The 19,925-nt window shown below is 37.7% G+C and overlaps 1 protein-coding gene across 5 annotated transcripts in view; it reads left to right on the top strand.

Annotated features, from left to right (window-relative positions):
- The window catches only part of MAP3K5 (mitogen-activated protein kinase kinase kinase 5), a 177,915-nt gene that overhangs the window by 39,684 nt on the left and 118,306 nt on the right, over positions 1 to 19,925 (top strand). For 4 of the 5 annotated variants that reach the window (XM_059700425.1, XM_059700426.1, XM_059700424.1 and 1 more), the window contains exon 2: positions 16,833 to 16,972. The exons of the other annotated variant lie outside the window; for it this stretch is intronic. In XM_059700425.1, coding sequence (XP_059556408.1) covers positions 16,833 to 16,972 — 140 coding nt within the window. The remainder of the gene's footprint in view (positions 1 to 16,832; positions 16,973 to 19,925) is intronic. 5 annotated transcript variants of the gene reach the window in all.

Raw genomic sequence — 19,925 nt, 5'->3', positions numbered from 1 at the left:
TAAATTGCTCAAAAAATAAAAATATTTAACTGCCCAGTGTATGCCAGCAACTGCCCTGTTAGCATTCTGAACAGGAAAAATGGAGTTCCATCCAAACAGGCTTACACTGGTTTTCATTAAAAGAGCCATTTATTTCCATTAGTATGCAAAAGAATATTTGCTGCCAGCATTTCTAAGGAGCACAATAATGGGTCACAGGGCTGATATAAGCAGCCTGTGCTTTGCTTCAAAACAAATTGCATGGTTGATGGATGAGTGAGCACCCTTAAATCAGCTTCCTTCCTGACAATTAGTCACCTGATTCTGAAGGCCCTGATGCATACGCCACACCCCTGCCCAAGTAATCAGGAGTTCTGGAGTGAGTCCTTAGGCTCCGTGTTTTGGAAAGCTCCTAGGTGATTACAGCATGCAGCCAAGGCTGTGACTCTGTAAATGACTAGACCTTGTAGCTGCGCTTCCTGTAACCAGGACTCCTAGGTGTGCGCTTGGTGAGGGCTGTGCAGAGAGGGTGTGGATGCCACTGCACACTGAGGCATTGCTGTCGGAGGGGAGCTGCCGGGTTCCAAATTGTGGTGACAGGGACTAGCTCCTCCTTCCAGCACAATCTTAGGATGTCTGTGGGGGCCCTGTAGCTTCTGCCAAAGGAGCTCTCCTTATAAACCCTGGGACCATCAACACAGCCCTTTTTTGGGAGAGGGCTGTCCAGAAGTGTTTTTGTTAATAAACTTCATTTTTTAGAGCAGTGTTCCATAAAAAGGCGTATATGCAAAATAGCCCCCAGACGTCAAAGGAGCTGAGGCACCAATGGATGAGGGAGACAAGTCCAGCCTGTCTGTTAGTGAGTTAAATGCAGTCATAGGTGGCAGCAGGATGGTCAGATGTCTGCATCTCTCACCCCCTGGGCCACCTGCGTATAGCCCCATAGAAATGAACCTACTTGAGAAAAGAATGTGTGGTTGACCAGAGGGAATAAAGGAACTAGATGCCAGGAGGCTCTAGCACCAAGGTGTGCTAAGAGATAGAAAACATTGAGGGTGCCTCACCCCAGAGGAAGGGTTAATGGAAATTACGTGATGAGCACATTCTAGAATCCAACCCAGGGGCAGAGGAGGGAGTCGGGGGTCCCTGTTCAATTAAGATGATGAATTAACTTTGAGCTTAAATCTGCTTTTGAAGCTGGAATCAGCTCTGTCCGCACAAGCATTTTGGGTTCACAGAAAAATACAGAAGGTACAGAGATTTCCCATGCGCCCACCCAAGCACAGCCTCCCCCACAAACAAAATTCCTGATTAGAATTTTACATTTTTGACATTTGTTACAATAAAAAAACCTACATCATCATCACTCAAAATCCACAGATTACATGAATGCTCACTCTTTCTATGGGTTTTAAAAAATGTATAATGATGTACTGAGCATTTTAGTATGTTACAGCGTGGTTTCAAGTGCATTAAACATCCTCTCTGCTCTGCCTATTCACCTCTCTCTCCTCCCTAACTCCTGTTGTCTGCATATTTGGCAATTATGAATAAAGCTTCTATAAGTGTCTATAGGTTTTTTTTTTGGGTAAATGCCAAGGAGTATGATTTCACTGGATCACATGGTTAGAGTTTCTTTAGTTTTTAATGAAACTGCCAAACTTCTTCCAAACTGGCTGTGTCAGTTTACCTTCCCATCATCAGGAATGAGAGTTTCTGTTGCTCTGCATCCTCATCAGCATTTGGTGTCAGTGTTTTTTATTTAGCCATTCTTATGAGTGTGTAATGGTATCTATTTGTTTTAATTGCAATTCCCTAATGACATGATATTAAGGATCTTTTCAGATGCTTACTTGCCATCTGTATATCTTCTTGGTGACATGTTTGTTCCCATCTTTTGCCATTTTTTAGTCTGGCTGTTGGTTTTTGACTTTACTGGTAAGTGTATATATGTTTTAGGTGACAGTATATATGTTTTGGGTAAGTGTATATATATTTTTGACTTTACTGGTAAATGTATATATGTTTTGGGTGACAGTTCTTTTTCAGATATGTCTTTTGAAAATTGTTTATTCCAGTCTGTGTCTTGTATTCTAACTATTTTGAAAGTGTCTTTCACAGACCAGAAGTTTCTAATTTTAATGAAGCCCAACTTATCAATTATTTCTTTTATGGATCATGCCCTTGGTGTTGTATCTAAAAGTCATTGCCATACCCAAGGTCATCTAGATATTCTCCTACGTTATCTTCTATAAGTTTGATATTTTTGCTTTTTACATTTAGGTCTATGATCCATTTTGAGTTAATTTTTGTGAGGGGTTTAAGGTCTGTGTCTAGACTTTTTTTTTCTTTACATGTGGATGTTCACTTAACTATATTTATGTGATTCTATTTCTTTTTTTCATTATCTCTATTCTGGTCCATTGACCTATTTGTCCTCTCACCATTACCACATTGTCTTTTTTTAATATATATTTTATTGATTTTTTACAGAGAGGAAGGGAAGGGGATAGAGAGTTAGAAACATGGATGAGAGAGAAACATCCATCAGCTGCCTCCTGCACACCCCCTACTGGGGATGTGCCAGCAACCAAGGTACATGCCCTTGGCAGGAATCGAACCTGGGACCTTTCAGTCCACAGGCCGACTCTCTATCCACTGAGCCAAACAGGTTATGGCCTACATTGTCTTAATTATGGTAGCTTTGTGGTAAGTCTTGAAATCAAGTAGTGTCAGTCCTCTAACTTTGTTGTTCTCCAATATTGTGTTGCCTATCCTGGGTCTTTGCCCCTCTATATAATTTTAGAAGCCGTTTGTCAGTGTCCAAAAAATACCTTGCCGGGATTTTGATTGGTTGGGATTGCATTGAATCTATAGATCAATTTGGAAAGAACTGACATCTTAACAATATTGAGTCTGTAATTTTCACCAGAGTTTTATAGCTTTCCTCATACAAATTTGTATATATTTTGATGGATTTATATCTAAGTACTTCATTTTGGGGGTCCTAATGTAAGTAGTATTGTATTTTTAATTTCAAATTTCATTTGTTCATTGCTGGAATATAGGAAAGTAATTGATTTATTAAAAATTTTTTTTAATGATTTCAGAGAGGAAGGGAGAGGGAGAAAGAGATAGAAACATCAACGAGGAGAGAGAATCATTGATCAGCTGCCTCTGCACGCCTCACACTGGAGATTGAGCCCGCAACCCCGGGCATGTGCCCCGACTGGGAATTGAACCATGACCTCCTGGTTCATAGGTTGATGTTCAACCACTGAGGCATGCTGGCCATGCAGAAAGTAATTGATTTTTGTATATTAACTTTGAACCCTATAACCTTGCTATAATCCTTCATAAATTCTGAGTTCTTGGTCAATTCTTTCAGATTTTCTTTATAAACAGTTGTGTCATCTGTGAACAAAGACAGTTTTATTTCCTCCTTCCCTATCGATATACCCTTTATTTCCTTTTATTATCTATTGCATTAGCTAGTACAATGTTGAAAAGGAGCAATGAGAGGGGACATTCTTGCCCTGTTCCTAATCTTCTTGGGAAAGCTAGTTTCTCACTATTAAGTATGATGTTAGCTATAGGGTTTTTTTTTTAGACATTTGAAAACAGACTTTTAGTCTTTTGATTCAATAGCAAATTGTGGACATTGTATTCAGGCTTTCCCAGATGTAAAATTCTCAATATAAGTGATTATGATTGGAATGTTATGTGTAGAGTAATTGCAGTTTTGTGCCAATATCATATGTGTGTGTTTGTATGGTAATTATATAGGGAAAAGCTTACAAGGAGGTACACCAAAAGATTTAGTATCTCAGGTTGTAAATTTTAATAATAGATCATTTTAATATGTATAATAATTATATCTTTGATACTGAGGACTACATATGTATTTTAGAGTTGACAACGTTTAAAGTTTTATCATTTTTCTGGATATATTATTTCACAAATTTAGTAAAGGGGTTCACATTGCTGGAGTCATATTGATAGTCCATTGTGCTTTAGCCACAGAAACCTTATTGATAGAAAAGCAATTGCATTATGATAATGGGATTTGGTAAGAGTTACTGGAAATTTAACATGGGAAAGTAAATAGTGGCTTACCATTTTCATTTAACTCTCATTTCTAAAAAGAAGTTAAAAATGTAGCACTTCAGAGTGATAGGATACGAATAAGTGGCAGAAAATTGCTCCTTTGTTGTTGAGCACTCAAGCTCCTTTCCACAAGTCTGCTTTATTTGTGACAATAGGCACAAAAGGAAGATTTGGATAGTTTAAGAGAATATTTTTTAATGCTTTTTCTAAAAGCAAGCTAATATGAAACCTATTTCAGGAATTATAGTAAAAATGTAGATGACTAGTGGTGGGATTATGGATGGTGGAATTTGAGGTCTTTTTTTCTGTTACTTTTTTTCATTGTCTTAATCTTGGTCTTCAAGAAATCACATGGGAGTGGAAATGGCCACGGAGAATACAGTCTTTCAAATTTGGCTGCCTGGTTTAAACCAGTTCCCAAACAGCATTTGGAACTTTTAGTCCAAACTGAGGGGCACATGGTCTGCTGTAAAATCAGCTCTGGCTTGTTGATGTCAAAAAGAAACTTGACCTTGGATGGGTATTTTCAGTAAGAAACAGCAGAAACATGAGAAGACAAAGATAAGCTCTGGGAAGAAGATATAGATTCCAAAAAAGGAAAACCAAAATTAAAGGTGAAAGAGGGGCATGGTAAAAAGAGGGACACACACACACACACACACACACACACACACACACACACACACACAAACAGTGACCAAAGAAAAGGTAACAAATCCTAGCAAAATGTAATGCATTTCACTGGGAGGAACAAGGGGCTAGAGTTCAGAGGCTGTCATATTCTTGTCCATGCCATTCATACAGTTTCCCCCATTACCTTGGCCTGGGAGATTTGGAACATACAGTTCATGTCTGAAAATAATTTGAAGAACATCCAGTGCCAAGCTTAATGGAGTGGCAGCAGGATAGGGAGGTTCTTACTGAGCTTTTGGCAGCTGCAGGCCCCCTGCTGCTGCCCAGGAAGGTGACAGCACAGTGGAACAAGAACTGCCCCATTGCTCAGGGTGACAGTGAAGGGGGCATGACCAGAAATTACAGTAAGACTGTAGACATAATCTGGGATTGTTTGAAGCGAACCGGGATATGTATTGAGCTGGCTGCAGTTGTTTGCCCTGGTCTGCCCGCTGCAAATCCTAAAATAGCAACTACAAATATTGGTTGTTTCCATTTGGTCCAGGGCTTCTCTTGAAGATCTTCTTTAGCGATTTTGTCAAGGCAGCAAAAGTGTCTGTTGAGAAGAATGAAACTCATTTTATGGATTTCGTCTCTTGTTTATTAAATAGGAAAAGTACAGGAACCTATCTATCAATTATTGACCATTCCTTTTTAAAAATATACATACTTTTATTGATTTCAAAGAGGAAGGGAGAGGGAGAGATAGAAACATCAATGATGGGAATCATTGATTGGCTGTCCCCTGCATGCCCCCACCCCCAATGGGGATTGAGCCCAAAACTCGGGCTTATGCCCGTGACTGGAATCGAACCTGGGACCCTTCAGTGCGCAGGCTGATGCTCTATCCACTGAGCCAAACCTGCTAGGGCTTGACCATTTTTGATGGTGGGAATAAGGTATGAAGGCACCTTCCAATTCTTGGCCCACTCACTAATAATAATGGCTAACATTCATTGAGGGCTCACTGTTGTTCAGCCCTTTCTGTGACAGACTGTTGTTATTCTCAATAGTTAGAGAAAGAACCTGGCTGGGCTTATGCCAAGGATGGGGTGGGGACTCAGGCCCAGGGATCCCCACAATGTTCCCTGCACAGCTGGAGTGCAGCCTCAGGCAGCTCCACTCTAGGCAGCTACCCCCCACCTGGTGGGAGGAACACCTGGCCATTTGTAATGCCTGGGCAGTACTGACCATAGTAGGCCATGCTTATTTCCATCTCCCTTCCTTTCTGCACCTCCTTCAGATCACAGCACTTTGTTAGGGAAGCCCCACTAACCAATCACTTCTCTGTGTTGCACTTTTTCAAATGCCCAGTATTTTGCATTTGTCACACTTAGTATGGTTTGGATTTGTTTTTGTATGATTGTTTGAATGTCTGTTCTCCCACTAGATCATAAGCTTTCTGAGAGAAGGGAGTCTGTGCGTGCATGTGTGTGTGTGTTTGTATTTAACTCTGTATTCCCTGGGCCTGGCATGTAATAGGGGTCTAGTCAACATGGGTTATCCTGGCCACCTTCTGGGTTGGAGCTGATGGAGCTACGGGTCACTCTCAGTCCCATTGCAGTTGCTCCAAGTACAGGTATTCGTGCTACCTGAAATCGACTCACTGTAATTTTAGTTCTTTCTCTCATTCTGTTTGATGTTTAATGTACATGTAGAAACAAATGCTGAGAATTCAGGAGATATATAGCTCTCCTTGAAGTGAATTAATTTTGTTAATTTCATTTGGCAAATATACTTTTGTGCTCCTCCCTCTCTGTGAATACTTGGTGGCAGGAGTGATGTTTTGTTGACTGACTTTGTGGGCCAAGGACTACCTGGGAGGCTCTCCTGTTATGCAGCAACCTTACCTGTAAGTGGTTTTTGCTTGTCTCTTCCTGCTTTAGCAATGTGAATTAGAAGTTGTCCCCTTGCTATCAAATGCCTCTTCTCCAGGGCTTTCTATTCAACTGTTAGGTACCCCCTGCCTTCTAGTACAAATGACCAGGTACAGCTATGGGATTTCGAGTGAAGGGAGCTATGAAATGGGAAGAGACGTAAAACTCCCAAGGAGTAGGGGGAAGGAGATGTATTTAGTAATGCAACTTAGAATGTGTAAAGGCACAAGCAAATTGAAATGTCTCTCTTCCTAGCAAGAAGAAAGTTTTTACTGAAAAGCATTCCCCCAGAAGCATTGTGCAGTTTATTGCATTGCCTGTAAACTTTCTGCAAAAAGACCAGATAGAGCGATAGACCTTCCCTCAGTCAGTGGGTGGTTGTGCACATGTCCATCAGGTGGTGGAGCAGTAATCCTGGCAGAGACAAACTCCTATGTTATGCAAGCACAGAGCAGCCGGAAATGCCAGTCCTTCCCAGTCCCTGTGTACTGGAATATCACCATTTCCCAAGGCTTACTTGAAGCTATTGCCTCTGCAGTGCCTCCCGAGACCTCCATCAGAATTAATCACTCCTTGTTCTGTGCTCCCATGGAACATTTATCATTTAATTTGACCTTGGACTTGTGCAGCTCACATGCATTCGAAGATTATAAGCTCATGGAAGAGCTGGTGCTGATTTCTTTGGCCCTTTCACAGGTACCTTGCACAGAATAGACAATTAAACTAAACAAGTGTGGGAGCAGAGGAAAGGGAACATTTCCAGAGTGCTGGGATTGAAGTAAACTTAAGACACCCGAGTCTCCTCTATCGCGTGATAAAAAGCCATTAGAAGGCTCTAAGCATAACTTAGTAGGTAATGCAAGGAAGGGGGCTGCCATGTCATTTCCTCCCCTGCCTATAGGTGTGTCTATGCAACTGACTTACCCCATTTTCCCCACTGGAGGGCTGGTGAAGGGGTCTTTTCTTTCTTGTCTTCATCCTAGTGTGGTTGGCCTTTAAGAAGTACTGTCAGTTCCCTTTTAAAGTGACATTTGTATAATCACATTAAGGTGTCACATTAAAACGAAGAAAACTTAACTAGAGAGGATGTGAACTCCTTAAGACTGACAGATTTAATTTTAGTTGGAAGGAAAAAAAAAAAAGGACCCAGACTATTTCATTACAGTCAGTTAAGGTCAGCCGCCTAAGTCTGTCAGCAGCAAAAGGATTATTTAACAATGAAGAATTTTAATTCTATGTACCCTTTCTAATAAGTCTTCCTCAAGAAGGAAGTTTTAACTCCCCCCACCAAGAATGGATCATTGCACTCAAATGGAATGTCAACACGTAAGCTGTGGAGTGAAGTCATTACTGGCAGAATCATATTTGCACATCTGTTGTGTTAACAGAATTACAGACACTCCTAGAAGAAGATGAATAAATTAAAACAAAAGTGTGCACATTTTGACTAGATGCCGATTATTTATTAGGTATTGAAAGTGACTTTGACAGACAAAGGAAGGAGAAGCATGGCATGTTTTGGAGATGTTGAAGAATCCTGACTTGGAGAGATTTCCGCTTGCTGACACCTTAGGCAGCCTGGAGCACTGTGGATCTCCCGGGCACTTGCCTATACTGCTCTAGGGTCCAATTGGGCTTATGAGTGCAACAGATGACGGCCATAAGGGCAAGACAAAAAAAAAGCTTTTTCAAACTGACCTGCTCACCAGGGTAACTATTTCTGCCAAACAAGTAGTGTGCAAGCTGGGTTTCTTTCATTTTACTACCTATATTCTTTCTATAGCAGGAACTGCCTGGTGTTTATTACTTGCAGTTAAACTTCTTATGGCATGAGGAATAACACTGATAAGGACTACATACACTAACTGTTCATTATTTTCTTGTTTTAATATGGGAATTAAATTCCCATACTGCATTTTTAATCTCTAAAAGATAAGGGCTCCTCCCACAGTCTCTTATCACACTTAAAATAATTTCATCAAACATCCTGCCAGTTGTCAAATTTCCTTATAAATGTAATGATTTTTACACGTTTGTTTTAGTAGATTCCAAATAAGGTCCATAATGTTGCAATAGATAATGTCTCTCAGTTTCTCTTAGTATCTACTTCTCTACCATCTTTCTCCCACATTCCTCGCTAAGGTCAGTTTTCTTGTAGAATTTTCCAGTCTGCTTTTGTTTATTGTATCCCTGCTTTTAATAACTAGTATTGTTTATGTAAATACAGCACACATACTCTACAGCAATTTCCCTAGACAGAATGAGAAAAATATCTTCTTAATCAGAACAACCTCAAACATGAAAAAGGGCCACCACCAGTTTTGCTACAGCACGCCATCAGGTAACATTCAAGTGTTCCCTGGCCTCTTTCTGCTGTTTCTGTGTGAATAATTATCCTATATAATAAGAGGGTAATATGCAAATCAACCAAACAGTGGAATGACAAGTCACTATGACGTGCACTGACCACCAGAGGGCAGACCCCCAGCCCGCAGGCCCTGATCACCTGATGGGGAATGGGGAACTGGGAGTGGGTGATGGTGGATGCTGGCGGTGCCAGGCCAAGGCCCTCACCCCTGGTCGCCCCACACACAGAGGGCGACCCGCAGTGGGGGGCGGGGCCGGTGAGCGGGTGGATCGGCCAACCTCTTGGTCCCTCTCCTTGGCCGGCAGGCTCTGATCGCCCAGTGGGGGGGTGGGGCCAGCTGCCAACATCTGGGAAAGATGGCCCTGATCGCAGGCCAGGCCTTGGGACCGTACCTGTGCACAAATTTCATGTGCCGGACCTCTAGTAAAGGTATAAAACAATTAGGGGAGAATGTCACTTGGGATGCACGAGGAACAATCAGATTTTCTTCAAAAATTATCATAAATCAACTCTTGTAACCTTACATAATGCAAGTACCAATTGAAGCACATGACTGGTTCTGATTGGCAGGGAGGACTCTTGTGTAAGGGTCTTACAGTTGCAAAGAGCTATTCTGTGTGTTTGGAAACTTCACTGAGGCATAAATGCAGGCAGCTTGGATGATTTAATTAAAACTACATATGAGAAAATGAAAAATAGCATGCACCATAACCACAATAGAAACTACAGTGAAATCTAAAAAGAACCTTCAAAATTCTTATGAGTGCCTCTCTTGGTATCTAATGAAAACGTATTGATTACTTAAAGACTGAAATGTATTATATAAAATGAGTTTATAGAGATCAAAATTGATTATTGTAGACTCTTAAACCCAGCATACCTTTGGGAAATATTATTATTTCAAAAAGAAAAATAGTTTTCTGTGGTGCTATAGAAATGTGCACCAGCAAAGCAGCCTCATAAATCTTAGAGTTTATTTTCACTTATACTTTTCTTACATTACACACTCTATAGATCACTTGACCAGGTCTATTGTTATTGCCATAACATTAAAAAATAAATTCTTAAGGTATAAACTAGACCCTATATTAACTTAGAAAGAGAATAACGCTTTGATATAGGACCTATTTGTATTTCTTTAATAAGCAAAATTTTGTAGGGGATGGCTGTGCCTTTGGCCAGGGAAATAACACTTTATAAAGTACTTGGGACACATTAAAGATACAAATTGTGGTTTATTTACTTTCCTGTGTACTGATATGAAGGATTCACTGAAATACTGAATCTAGTTAGAGTATTTACAGGGCTCCCCTAATGACACTAAACCACCATCAAAATCCTGTGTGTTTGAAATTCTTCTCTAATTGGTGGAAAGATTATTTTATTTGCTCAGTCTTCCTGTGACCTAAAATATTCACTGGTAAGATTGAGATTTTAATGTCTGGTGAGGCTTTTGTCTATGTCCCATAAGCAGAATAAAGTTGAAATTTATTCCCTTTTTATGATAGGCTCCTTACTTTCATTTTAGGCAGATAGAAGTAAGGAAAAAGATAGAGCTTTTGGTTCCTATAAAGCTTGGATCCGCATCTTGCTTCTATTACTTCTATTAGTATTCTTACTATGGTAAGTGATGGAAGCATTAACCTTCTCTGAATGTGTGCTCTCTTTCCCCCTCACATTCTCTAAAGCTGGAGCGTTATGACCTGAATTCTGGCAGCTATTGCCTGGGCAAGGGGACTGTAGTTCTTATATCACCAGTCTTGTTTGGCTCCATGCTCTCCTTTTCTCCCTGGTTCTTCCCCTCTTCTCCCCCCTGTCTCTTCCTCTTTGATCTCTTTCTTCCCTCAAAGCTTTTCCCTTTTCTTCTACCCCCTCCTTTTTGTATGACTCTCTTTTTAAAAGCTAGTCTCTGGAGGTGAAAAATGTCCGTCTGATTACCTACCTTCCAGGCTTCACTTTCCAGGTCAGAAAAGCCCACCTCAGTGTAATAATGAAACAAGCTAACTAGGGCTGGGGCAGGGACATGGTTTACATTTGCTTTAGCAATATAAGATGATTCATGTTTGAATCACTGTGCATGCATTTATTGGAGATTAGTGATGAGGTAATTATGGGCCAAAATATACTGTTGACACGAATATGCATAGTATGCTTAACCAAATAACGTATAAGAAAATGAAGTGATACTTGTGAAATTAAATGAGTAGTAATTTATAGCAGGAATTGCCAAACTATGACCAATTCCGGGCAACAATAATTCTTATTCTATCCTTCCTAAAAATTTCAGCAATACTAGCTGCACAATAGTTTTGCAATTTCCCAACATTGTATGCTTACCAGACTTCAGAAAACTGACTAGTTAATGTTTTTTTTTAACTTTCAGAACAGAGAGCAGATAACAGAAAACCTTTTATATAATAGGTGCTCAGGCTATTTGTTGAACTAAATTGGGTCTTCTTGAGGATTAATCCATCATGACTGGGTGGGATAGTGCTATGAAAACTTGGGCAATTTCTTTGGAATTTTGGAGCACTTTGTAGACTAATACAAACTAAATCACTACTGGGCTCTTGCTTTGTCATCAGTGATCTGATGTCTAAGACAAACATTTCCATAGATAAAAAGGAACTAAAGATTAATGTCTTCCTCCTGTTGTGTTTTTCATAAGCAGTAGCAGGTCATGTGAGATATTTAAATAACACATATGATATTATGAAGGAAAAATTAAATAAATAAGAAAAAGAAACACAGACCATGAACCACTGTTATTTGATGAGCCAAAATGCAATTAGGCACAATAGTTGTATATCATTGCCTTAAAAAGTTATTATACTTTAACAAACACCTGGTAAACCTAATTTATCTCCATTTTACATTAACTCTATTTGAGAAACTATACCTTAGGTAAAAATGTAAGATTTTTGTGTCTTTGCTTATACTTTTAAATGATTGACTTAGTCTTAAATTTTTAAATGTGGCAGTTATACTCACACTATTACCACAAAACCCAGTTAGATAGTTATTTAAATGCATTTACTCATGAAATAAATTACAAGAGTAGATGTTTTGGTCACCAAATATATTTTTGCACCTCATTTGTGTTCTGACCTTTGGAACCTCCATATCCAATAATTGTAGGGTGTGGCTTCATTAAGAATTAAGAGCATAGACTCTCCAACCAGACTGCCTGAGTTCAAATCCTGGTGCCATCCCTTTTAGCTGATTTTGGACAGATTACTTAGACCTTCTCTGCCTCAGGGTTCTGAAATCATATTACCTACCACAAAGGGATATTATAAAGATTGAGTTAATATTTGAAAAGCATATAGTAGCCCTAGCTGGTTTGGCTCACTGGATAGAGTGTCGGCCTTTGGACTGAAGGGTCCCAGGTTCGATTCCGGTCAAGGGCATGTACCTTGGTTGCAGGCACACCCCCAGTAGAGGGTGTGCAGGAGGCAGCTGATCGATGCTTCTCTCTCACCGATGTTTCTCTCTCATCGATGTTTCTAACTCTATCTCTCGCCCTTCCTCTCTGTAAAAAATCAATAAAATATAATTTAAAAAAAGAAAAAGAAAAGCATATAGTACCTGACACATAGTAATATCTGAATATGTGCTTGATACATTCAGTGGATTTCAATAATTGTGGAGTATTTTGTTCAATTTTTTATAATTATATCATACTTTGCATTTTTAGCATGTCGTAGGATTATTTCACAAGGAAGATGACTTTTGCCATTTTATTTTACTACTTTTGAGAAGATATCCATCAGAGTCAGAAGGTAGCCATAATAGGATATTTTCTTTAGTTTGATAATCAAATATCACTGTTTAAAAAATGCTGTTACTGGAAGTCCTAGCCAGTATAACATGGCAAAACAAAACAGAGAACAATAAAAGAACACAAAAGACATTCACATTAGAGAGGAAACAATAAAATAATTTCTGGTTGCAGATGACATGGTTGTCTTTGTAGAAAATCCCAAAGCATGTCCCCACCCCTCCAAGCCCCTGGAACTAATAATGAGTTTAAGTGAAGTCTCAGGATACAAGGTCAATATACAAAAGTCAACTGTGTTTTCATATACTAGCAATGAACAATTGGGATTTAAAATTTTAAAAAGAGAAACATCTAGAATAGCACAAACCCCCCCCCCCCCACACACACACACAAAACCCACTTAGGCACAATTTTAACAAAATATGTGCAAGAACTGTACATTAAACTTAAAAAATATATGGATGAAAGAAAGGAGGCCTGAATAAATGGAGAGATATGCCATATTCATGGTTTGAAAGACTCAATATTGTTAAGATGTCAGTTTTTCTCAAAATGATCTAAGGATTCAACACAATCTCAGTCAGGATCCCAGGAGGATTTTTTTGTAGCTATTAACTGATAACTCTCAGCTACCAACTGACTGTAAAATGTACACAGGAAAGCAAATATAGCTGGTTTGGTTTTGAAAACAGAAGAATAGAGTTCAAGGACTCATAGTGCATCATTTCAATACTTACCATCTATATCTATAATAATAAAAGTGTAATATGCTAATTAGAACAGATGACCTTCTGGACGAAGCCAGGGCTGTGAGGGCCGAGGCAGCCGCCACGGCTGCAAGGGCCAAGCCCCTTCCACAAATTCCATGCATCGGGCCTCTAGTATATATATAAAAGGCTAAGTGATCGACCGTCCGACCAATCAACTGACTGTCTGGTACATATGATGCACACTGGCAATTTAAAAATAAACGTTGAATCGAGCATGCACAATATGTATAAAGCTCTCGCTAGTACCAATCACAAGTGTGTTTTAATTTTATAATACTATATTATATATATTATTTTGACATGTAATTTTATGCAGTAATGTAATTACCGCACGAATCTTTCTTCTAATTAATTTCCTTTCAATGTGCACGAATCTGTGCAACGGGCCACTAGTAAAGCTATAATAATCAAAGCAGTTTAGTATTATCAAAGGTAGACACATAGATCCATGGAACAGAATAGAAAATCCAAAAATAGAACCACACAAACATAGCCATTGAATTAGAGAGAATCTTTACAACAAATATGAAACTTGACCTGTACCTCCCACCATTTACAAAAATTGACTCAAAATGGATCATCGTTTTATGTTTTATTTTAGTATCAAATTCCATGAGTCAGATTTCTGCAAATAACACACCTCCCTCCCTCCCCCCATCCCCCTCCCCACACACACCTCGTCACTATTTTAACTTAGCTGGTATTTTTCTTTGCATGGCTCTCATTTGTTTTTCATCAGCTCCTGTTTTATTTGGTTTCTTTCTACCCCATTTTATATTGCCTCTTGTTTTTAAAATGCTGTGACTGACTGTGAGTGGCTGGCATCTGTGGGAGGAGGAAGCCAGTGTGGTTGTGGGAGGCAGTTGAGGGATGGATGGGTTAAAGTGACTAATTTTTTTAATGTGTTGATTTTTGAAGTAGAAATGTTGAGGACCCCTAAAGAAAATTCTTTATTTGTATTAAAGAGCCCTTAAGTCATTTTGAACTTTGGAAAAATTTTTTGAAGCTCCTTTGACCTGTCTTCCTTTTTCATAACCTCACTAAATCTTCTATGTCTTTAGCTTCCATTTCATCTGATTTATTTCTCTTTCACAGAATGTGAATTCAGATTTCACATTCATTAGGTAACACTGATTCTGCACCAAAGAGTCTGCATTATTTTTATGCTGTACTTTGGTTTTACATTCAGTTGTTCTCTTTATATTTGGTGGGTTCCTAGATTTTAAAAGTAATGCTCAAAATAGAAACTATAAAAAATATCAAAGGAATAAAGAAGAAAAAATAATTCATAATCCCATTACACAGCTATTATTACAGTTTATATTTTGATGTATAACTTTCTAGACATTGTTTACTCCAAATGTCTATGTACACATGTACACATAGAATGTATATTAAAATGTATATTTTATACTTTAATGAATATTCTACACATTATAATGTATATATTATATTTTAATATTTTTACTTAATATAGCTTGAATTTACCCCCATTGCTAAATATTCTTTTGCAATATAGTTTTCAATGGTTATATAATATGACATCTGAATCTATCTAACCATTTTCTTATTAGTTGATATTTTTAAGAATTTCTCATTTATTTGTAAAAAATATGTCATTGGATATACTTACAAATAAATCTGCCACATTTATAGGAATTTTCTCAGGGTAAATTTTTAGGAATGGAAATATTGGGTCAAAAGTGTGCATAATCTGAAGGACTTAAGCCTCCTAGAAAGTTTACATTTCCCCTGGACATGTAAGAAAGAGTGTCATTTCTCTGCCTCCTTATTGGGCATCTTGAAATATCTTTGGTCACTTGTTAATAAAAAATTTGGCACTTTATTGTGGCATAATGTGCATTTATTTATTTTCCACTTTAATTATACTTTTGTAAACTTTCCTGCCTATGTCTTTGCCTAATTTTCTATTGTAGTGTTTTTATGGTTGCCTGTTTTAAATTGACCAATAATAGATGGCTTATAAAGACATTAGTAATCTATTACATATTGCACATATTTTCTAACAGTATCATCTGTTAAATTTGTTACAAGGTATAGTAACATTTTCATTTTCATTGTGAATGGGATCTGTTTTACTGTTATATTTTCCAAATGCTTATTGTGATTATAAAGGAAACTTATGGTTTTCATAATATATTTGTATTTGATATCTTATTAAATTATATTATTACTTACAATAGTTATTTGGTTGATTCTTTTGAGGTTGTTTGGTTGACAGCCATAACATCTGCAAATAATGACAATTGTGTATTTTACTTTATGGAATTATACCTCCTTTACTTTGTTAAATCTTATTACATTAATAAGGATTTTTAGAAAGTCAACTAGTAGTGGGAATAGTTGATAATCTTGTCCTTTTCCTGATTTTCATGAGAATGCCTATATGTACAAAGTTGGCAGGTTTATGAAACACGTTAAAGATGTGACCTAATTTTTTAGTTTGTAATTATTTTTAATGATAAATAGATTTTGAATTTTAATCAAAGCACTTGGGGCATCTGTGGAGATGCTGATGATTGAACCACCCTTGCATTCTCAAAGTAAATTTTAAACTAATGATTTAGTGTTCTTATAGTATAATACTTGGTGAATTCTGTTCATTTTTCTTTCATACCTTTGTGTATAAATGAATTTAAGGCTAATCTGAATTTCATATTTGTGACATTAATATCAATTTTTGGTATCAGGTTAATACTATCTTGGTGTTAGGCATTTCTGAGCTTTGGAAGAATTTGTATATGGGGTTATATTTTCTTTCTTAGTCATAATTTTCTGTACCTTTGCTTTCCATTTTTCTTGATTTATACTTGCTATGGGCATGCTAGATATTAAAACACATCTCTGGATTAATTCCCAATCTTACCTATTTGCTTTTTAAAATCTCATTTTATAGTTATTACTTATTGCTGCTTCCTATGGATCTGCTTCTGCAACCTTAGTTAACCTGTTTTAATGTTGAAATTTAACAGAGAACAGCCCCACTTCTGACCATTGCAAACTCTCCTTAATTTTCAGTAATTATATCATCCATTTCTTGTTGTTGTTTTTTTTTTGTTTGTTTTCTTTTAAAAAAGCAGTTTGGCTACTTTTTATAAAACCACTTCCGGGTAGAATTGCAAATTCAAAATTTAGTGGTAAATGCAGAGGGGAAAATCCCTATCATTTCTTCATTTACTAAGTTACTGAAACCAAAATGTGCTTCTTGGGCATTACTTCGGTGTCATCTTTGGGGGGACTTTGTTTTCTGTTTGCAGATATTGCTGTGGTGGAGATGAGTGATGCCTTCCGGCAGCCGTCCTTGTTCTACCACCTTGGAGTGAGAGAAAGTTTCAGCATGGCCAACAACATCATCCTCTACTGTGATGCAAACTCAAACTCTCTGCAGTCACTGAAGGTACCTCGCTTGTTTGCTAAATAGTTACTTTAGGCACCAGAGTTTTAAGGGTACCTCTCTATCATCCAAAAAAATTTAAGTAGCTTATTTTGTGAAAGGATGTTTTCGTCAGTTAGCTAGGTTGTGAAGTTTATATAGAATTCAGTGTAGAAATTTGATGGTACACAGGTAGGAAAAACCTTAATGTTGAGGTCTGAGCTCCAGTTAGAGTCACACCTGAGTAGACTGTGTTAATAGGAAGTCAGTACATGCACTGGAGGAAGACAAAGAGTTTGCATAAGGTATGGTAAAGCCTCATGCTTGTCACCATTGGGGGTTTTGTGGGGCACACCTGCCTCCAACTAGAAATACTGTGCTACCTACTGAAAGTACTCTAGAAATTCTGTATCACTAGAAAATTGACACCCTCTTTCACAGGGATATGACTTCAATTAAAATTAAAAAGGGGGAATAACAACTCACTGTACTTGTCTAAGAATTCAATGTATCCCGTCATTCTCTCCATTATAGGAATTTAATGATATGAGGGTATATCCTCCATCCAGAAAGATTGCCTGAAATGCTTTTGCAAGGCCAAATAATTATACACTGTGTGATTGGTTGAAAAGCATCTAACAGTTCAGTGACACTTGTGCTGAGCCTCATATTATCATTTCCTTTGTGAAACTTCTGGCTTGCTTTATGTGCGTTTTTTCATCTATATCTTTCAGTTCCCAAATCAAAGCCAGCCTTGGCATGTGGAGCCCTAAAACCCAGAGCCATATTCCTAATGGCCTAGTAATTGTTATATAAGATCTCTATCCCCAGATCCATGCAAAAAAAGTAATAGTATTTTGCTTTTATGTGAGTATCTAACGCTTGTATGCCTTTCTCTGAAAAATCTTCAGTTTCTTTTAGTAAATACATCGACTAGACGCCAAGCATTTGTGCTGGGCATTGGTTGACTACCCCCTTTCAGAATACTCCGAATACTCCTGTGAGATTTATCCCTGCTCTGCCTAACTCTCTTTTTTACCTGGAACAATTCTTTAAGAACCCTGACTTAATTTTACCCCAGTTTTACTACTTTAATTAATACATTATAAAGTTTTGTGACGGTGTATTTTGCATTATACATAAATTGACTTGCTACTATTTACAACATATATTGCAGTTGATGAAGTAAGATTATCTTATGTAATTTTTTATTCAATGTTTTTGCAATATTTTAAGCAGGCAGTATTGTATTAGACATTTTCACTCTATACTATTTTTATTCTTGCCCTACTGATATCTGGTGATTATTTTATGACCACTCTTTACTTAGGGAAATTTTTTAAGTGAATTAAAATGAAATTTGAGAGAAAGAGATAAAGCTAATCTTATCGGAAATTTGTATGGGACAACTAAACTGACTTATTGCATTGCTTTCAGCTAGACTTTGTACAGAGGTGTTAGTGCCATTTTAATAAAATAATTCTGTAAAAGGCTAAGCTATCTAAAACATACTTATGTGGTTTATACATAATAGCTGCTTGTTATTAAGCACTTACTATGGGCTAAGTACCAAGTGCTTTATCTGCATACATTTTCACAGTAAATTCTTAAAATATGCCTGTGAGGTATATATTCTGTCACCATTTTATGAAATTGCAAATTGAGGCTCAAACAAACTCCATCATTTGCCCAAGATGATATAGCTAGCAAAATTAGGGACCTGGTCAGTGTGGCTGCAAATCCCATTCTCCTTAACCACTCAACTTTACTGCAGTTACTTCTAGTTAGAAGGATATCAGACATTCCTGCTAAGTGTGTTTATTTCAAAAAGCCCAACTATGTCCCCTGCATTCCATGCAAAACCTTCTTTCTTTCCTCATCTTCCTTCTATTAATTTAAGCTTCTGTTTTTTGGTTTTTTTTTTTTTTTATTTAGCTTGTTCCTAGCTCAAATGGGTGTCTGATGGCAGAGGACAAATGGGTGTCTGATTCCAGAGTGTTCTTAAACCCATAAAAATTTTTATTTTGCTCTTACATTATGACTTCCTTTTCTTAAAGTTTTATCTCCTTTACCAAGGTAAATAGCTAAGATGAATCTATTTTTAGGTTGAATTTAGTATATGAAATTAAAATTTGTATTTTTTCTAAGGATTTGATTCTTTTACTTTAACGATTACTTTTTACTACATTCTTTTCAATACTTGAAAATAACACCTAACTTGGTCAGTGGTACAAAGTATATGGTAAATGTTAGGAGAGACAGTAATTTGAAAATATGATCCTATGAAGTAGTGTAACAATTTGTGCACCAGAAGCATTGGCCCTGCCCCTTGTAACAGTGCCTCTGGACATTCCCGCAAGTGTCTGCTCACTTGATGACCCACCATTGACTTGTAAACCGTGGACCTCTGTACTCTCTCAACCCTGTTCAGCATCGTCATCACATACATTTCCTCTTACTGTTTCATGGAAAGTTTTTTCCATTCCATTGAGAGAAAAAACAAACAGTCTTGTTCTTTTATTTTACTTATTTCAGAAATGATTCAACTTTCTTCTGAACTACTTGACATTCATGTCCATTTGGGGAAAGAGGTAATTTGGGGGAGGAGCTGGTAGGTTATACATGTGAGCACGGCTGTATCAAGATTTTCTCTGACCATCTTGAATTGACAAACCAGATGATTTATTTAGAGGAAGTGACTTCCCAGTTGTAGAATCCATCCCTGAGGTTTTGGAAAGGGCTTGGGACTGGAGAATCCAGTTTTCGTTCATGTCAATGAGTAATACTACATCTTCTAAGCAATTGTTACTGGATAAGGTATGCCCTTGTTGTCCTGATTGCTCTTTTACCTCCCTATCCCCCCACCCCAGCTCACTGTTTGTAGCATCTTATTACCATTTGTCAAAGGGAGAGGGAGCTCTGTGCTACCCTGTAAATGGAAGAGGTCATCCGATCACTGGGTTAACACCAGAAATTT

This window comes from Myotis daubentonii, chromosome 6 (genome assembly GCF_963259705.1).
Source record: "Myotis daubentonii chromosome 6, mMyoDau2.1, whole genome shotgun sequence".
Classification (NCBI taxonomy): domain Eukaryota; kingdom Metazoa; phylum Chordata; class Mammalia; order Chiroptera; family Vespertilionidae; genus Myotis; species Myotis daubentonii.
This window is presented reverse-complemented; position numbering and strand designations above follow the sequence as displayed.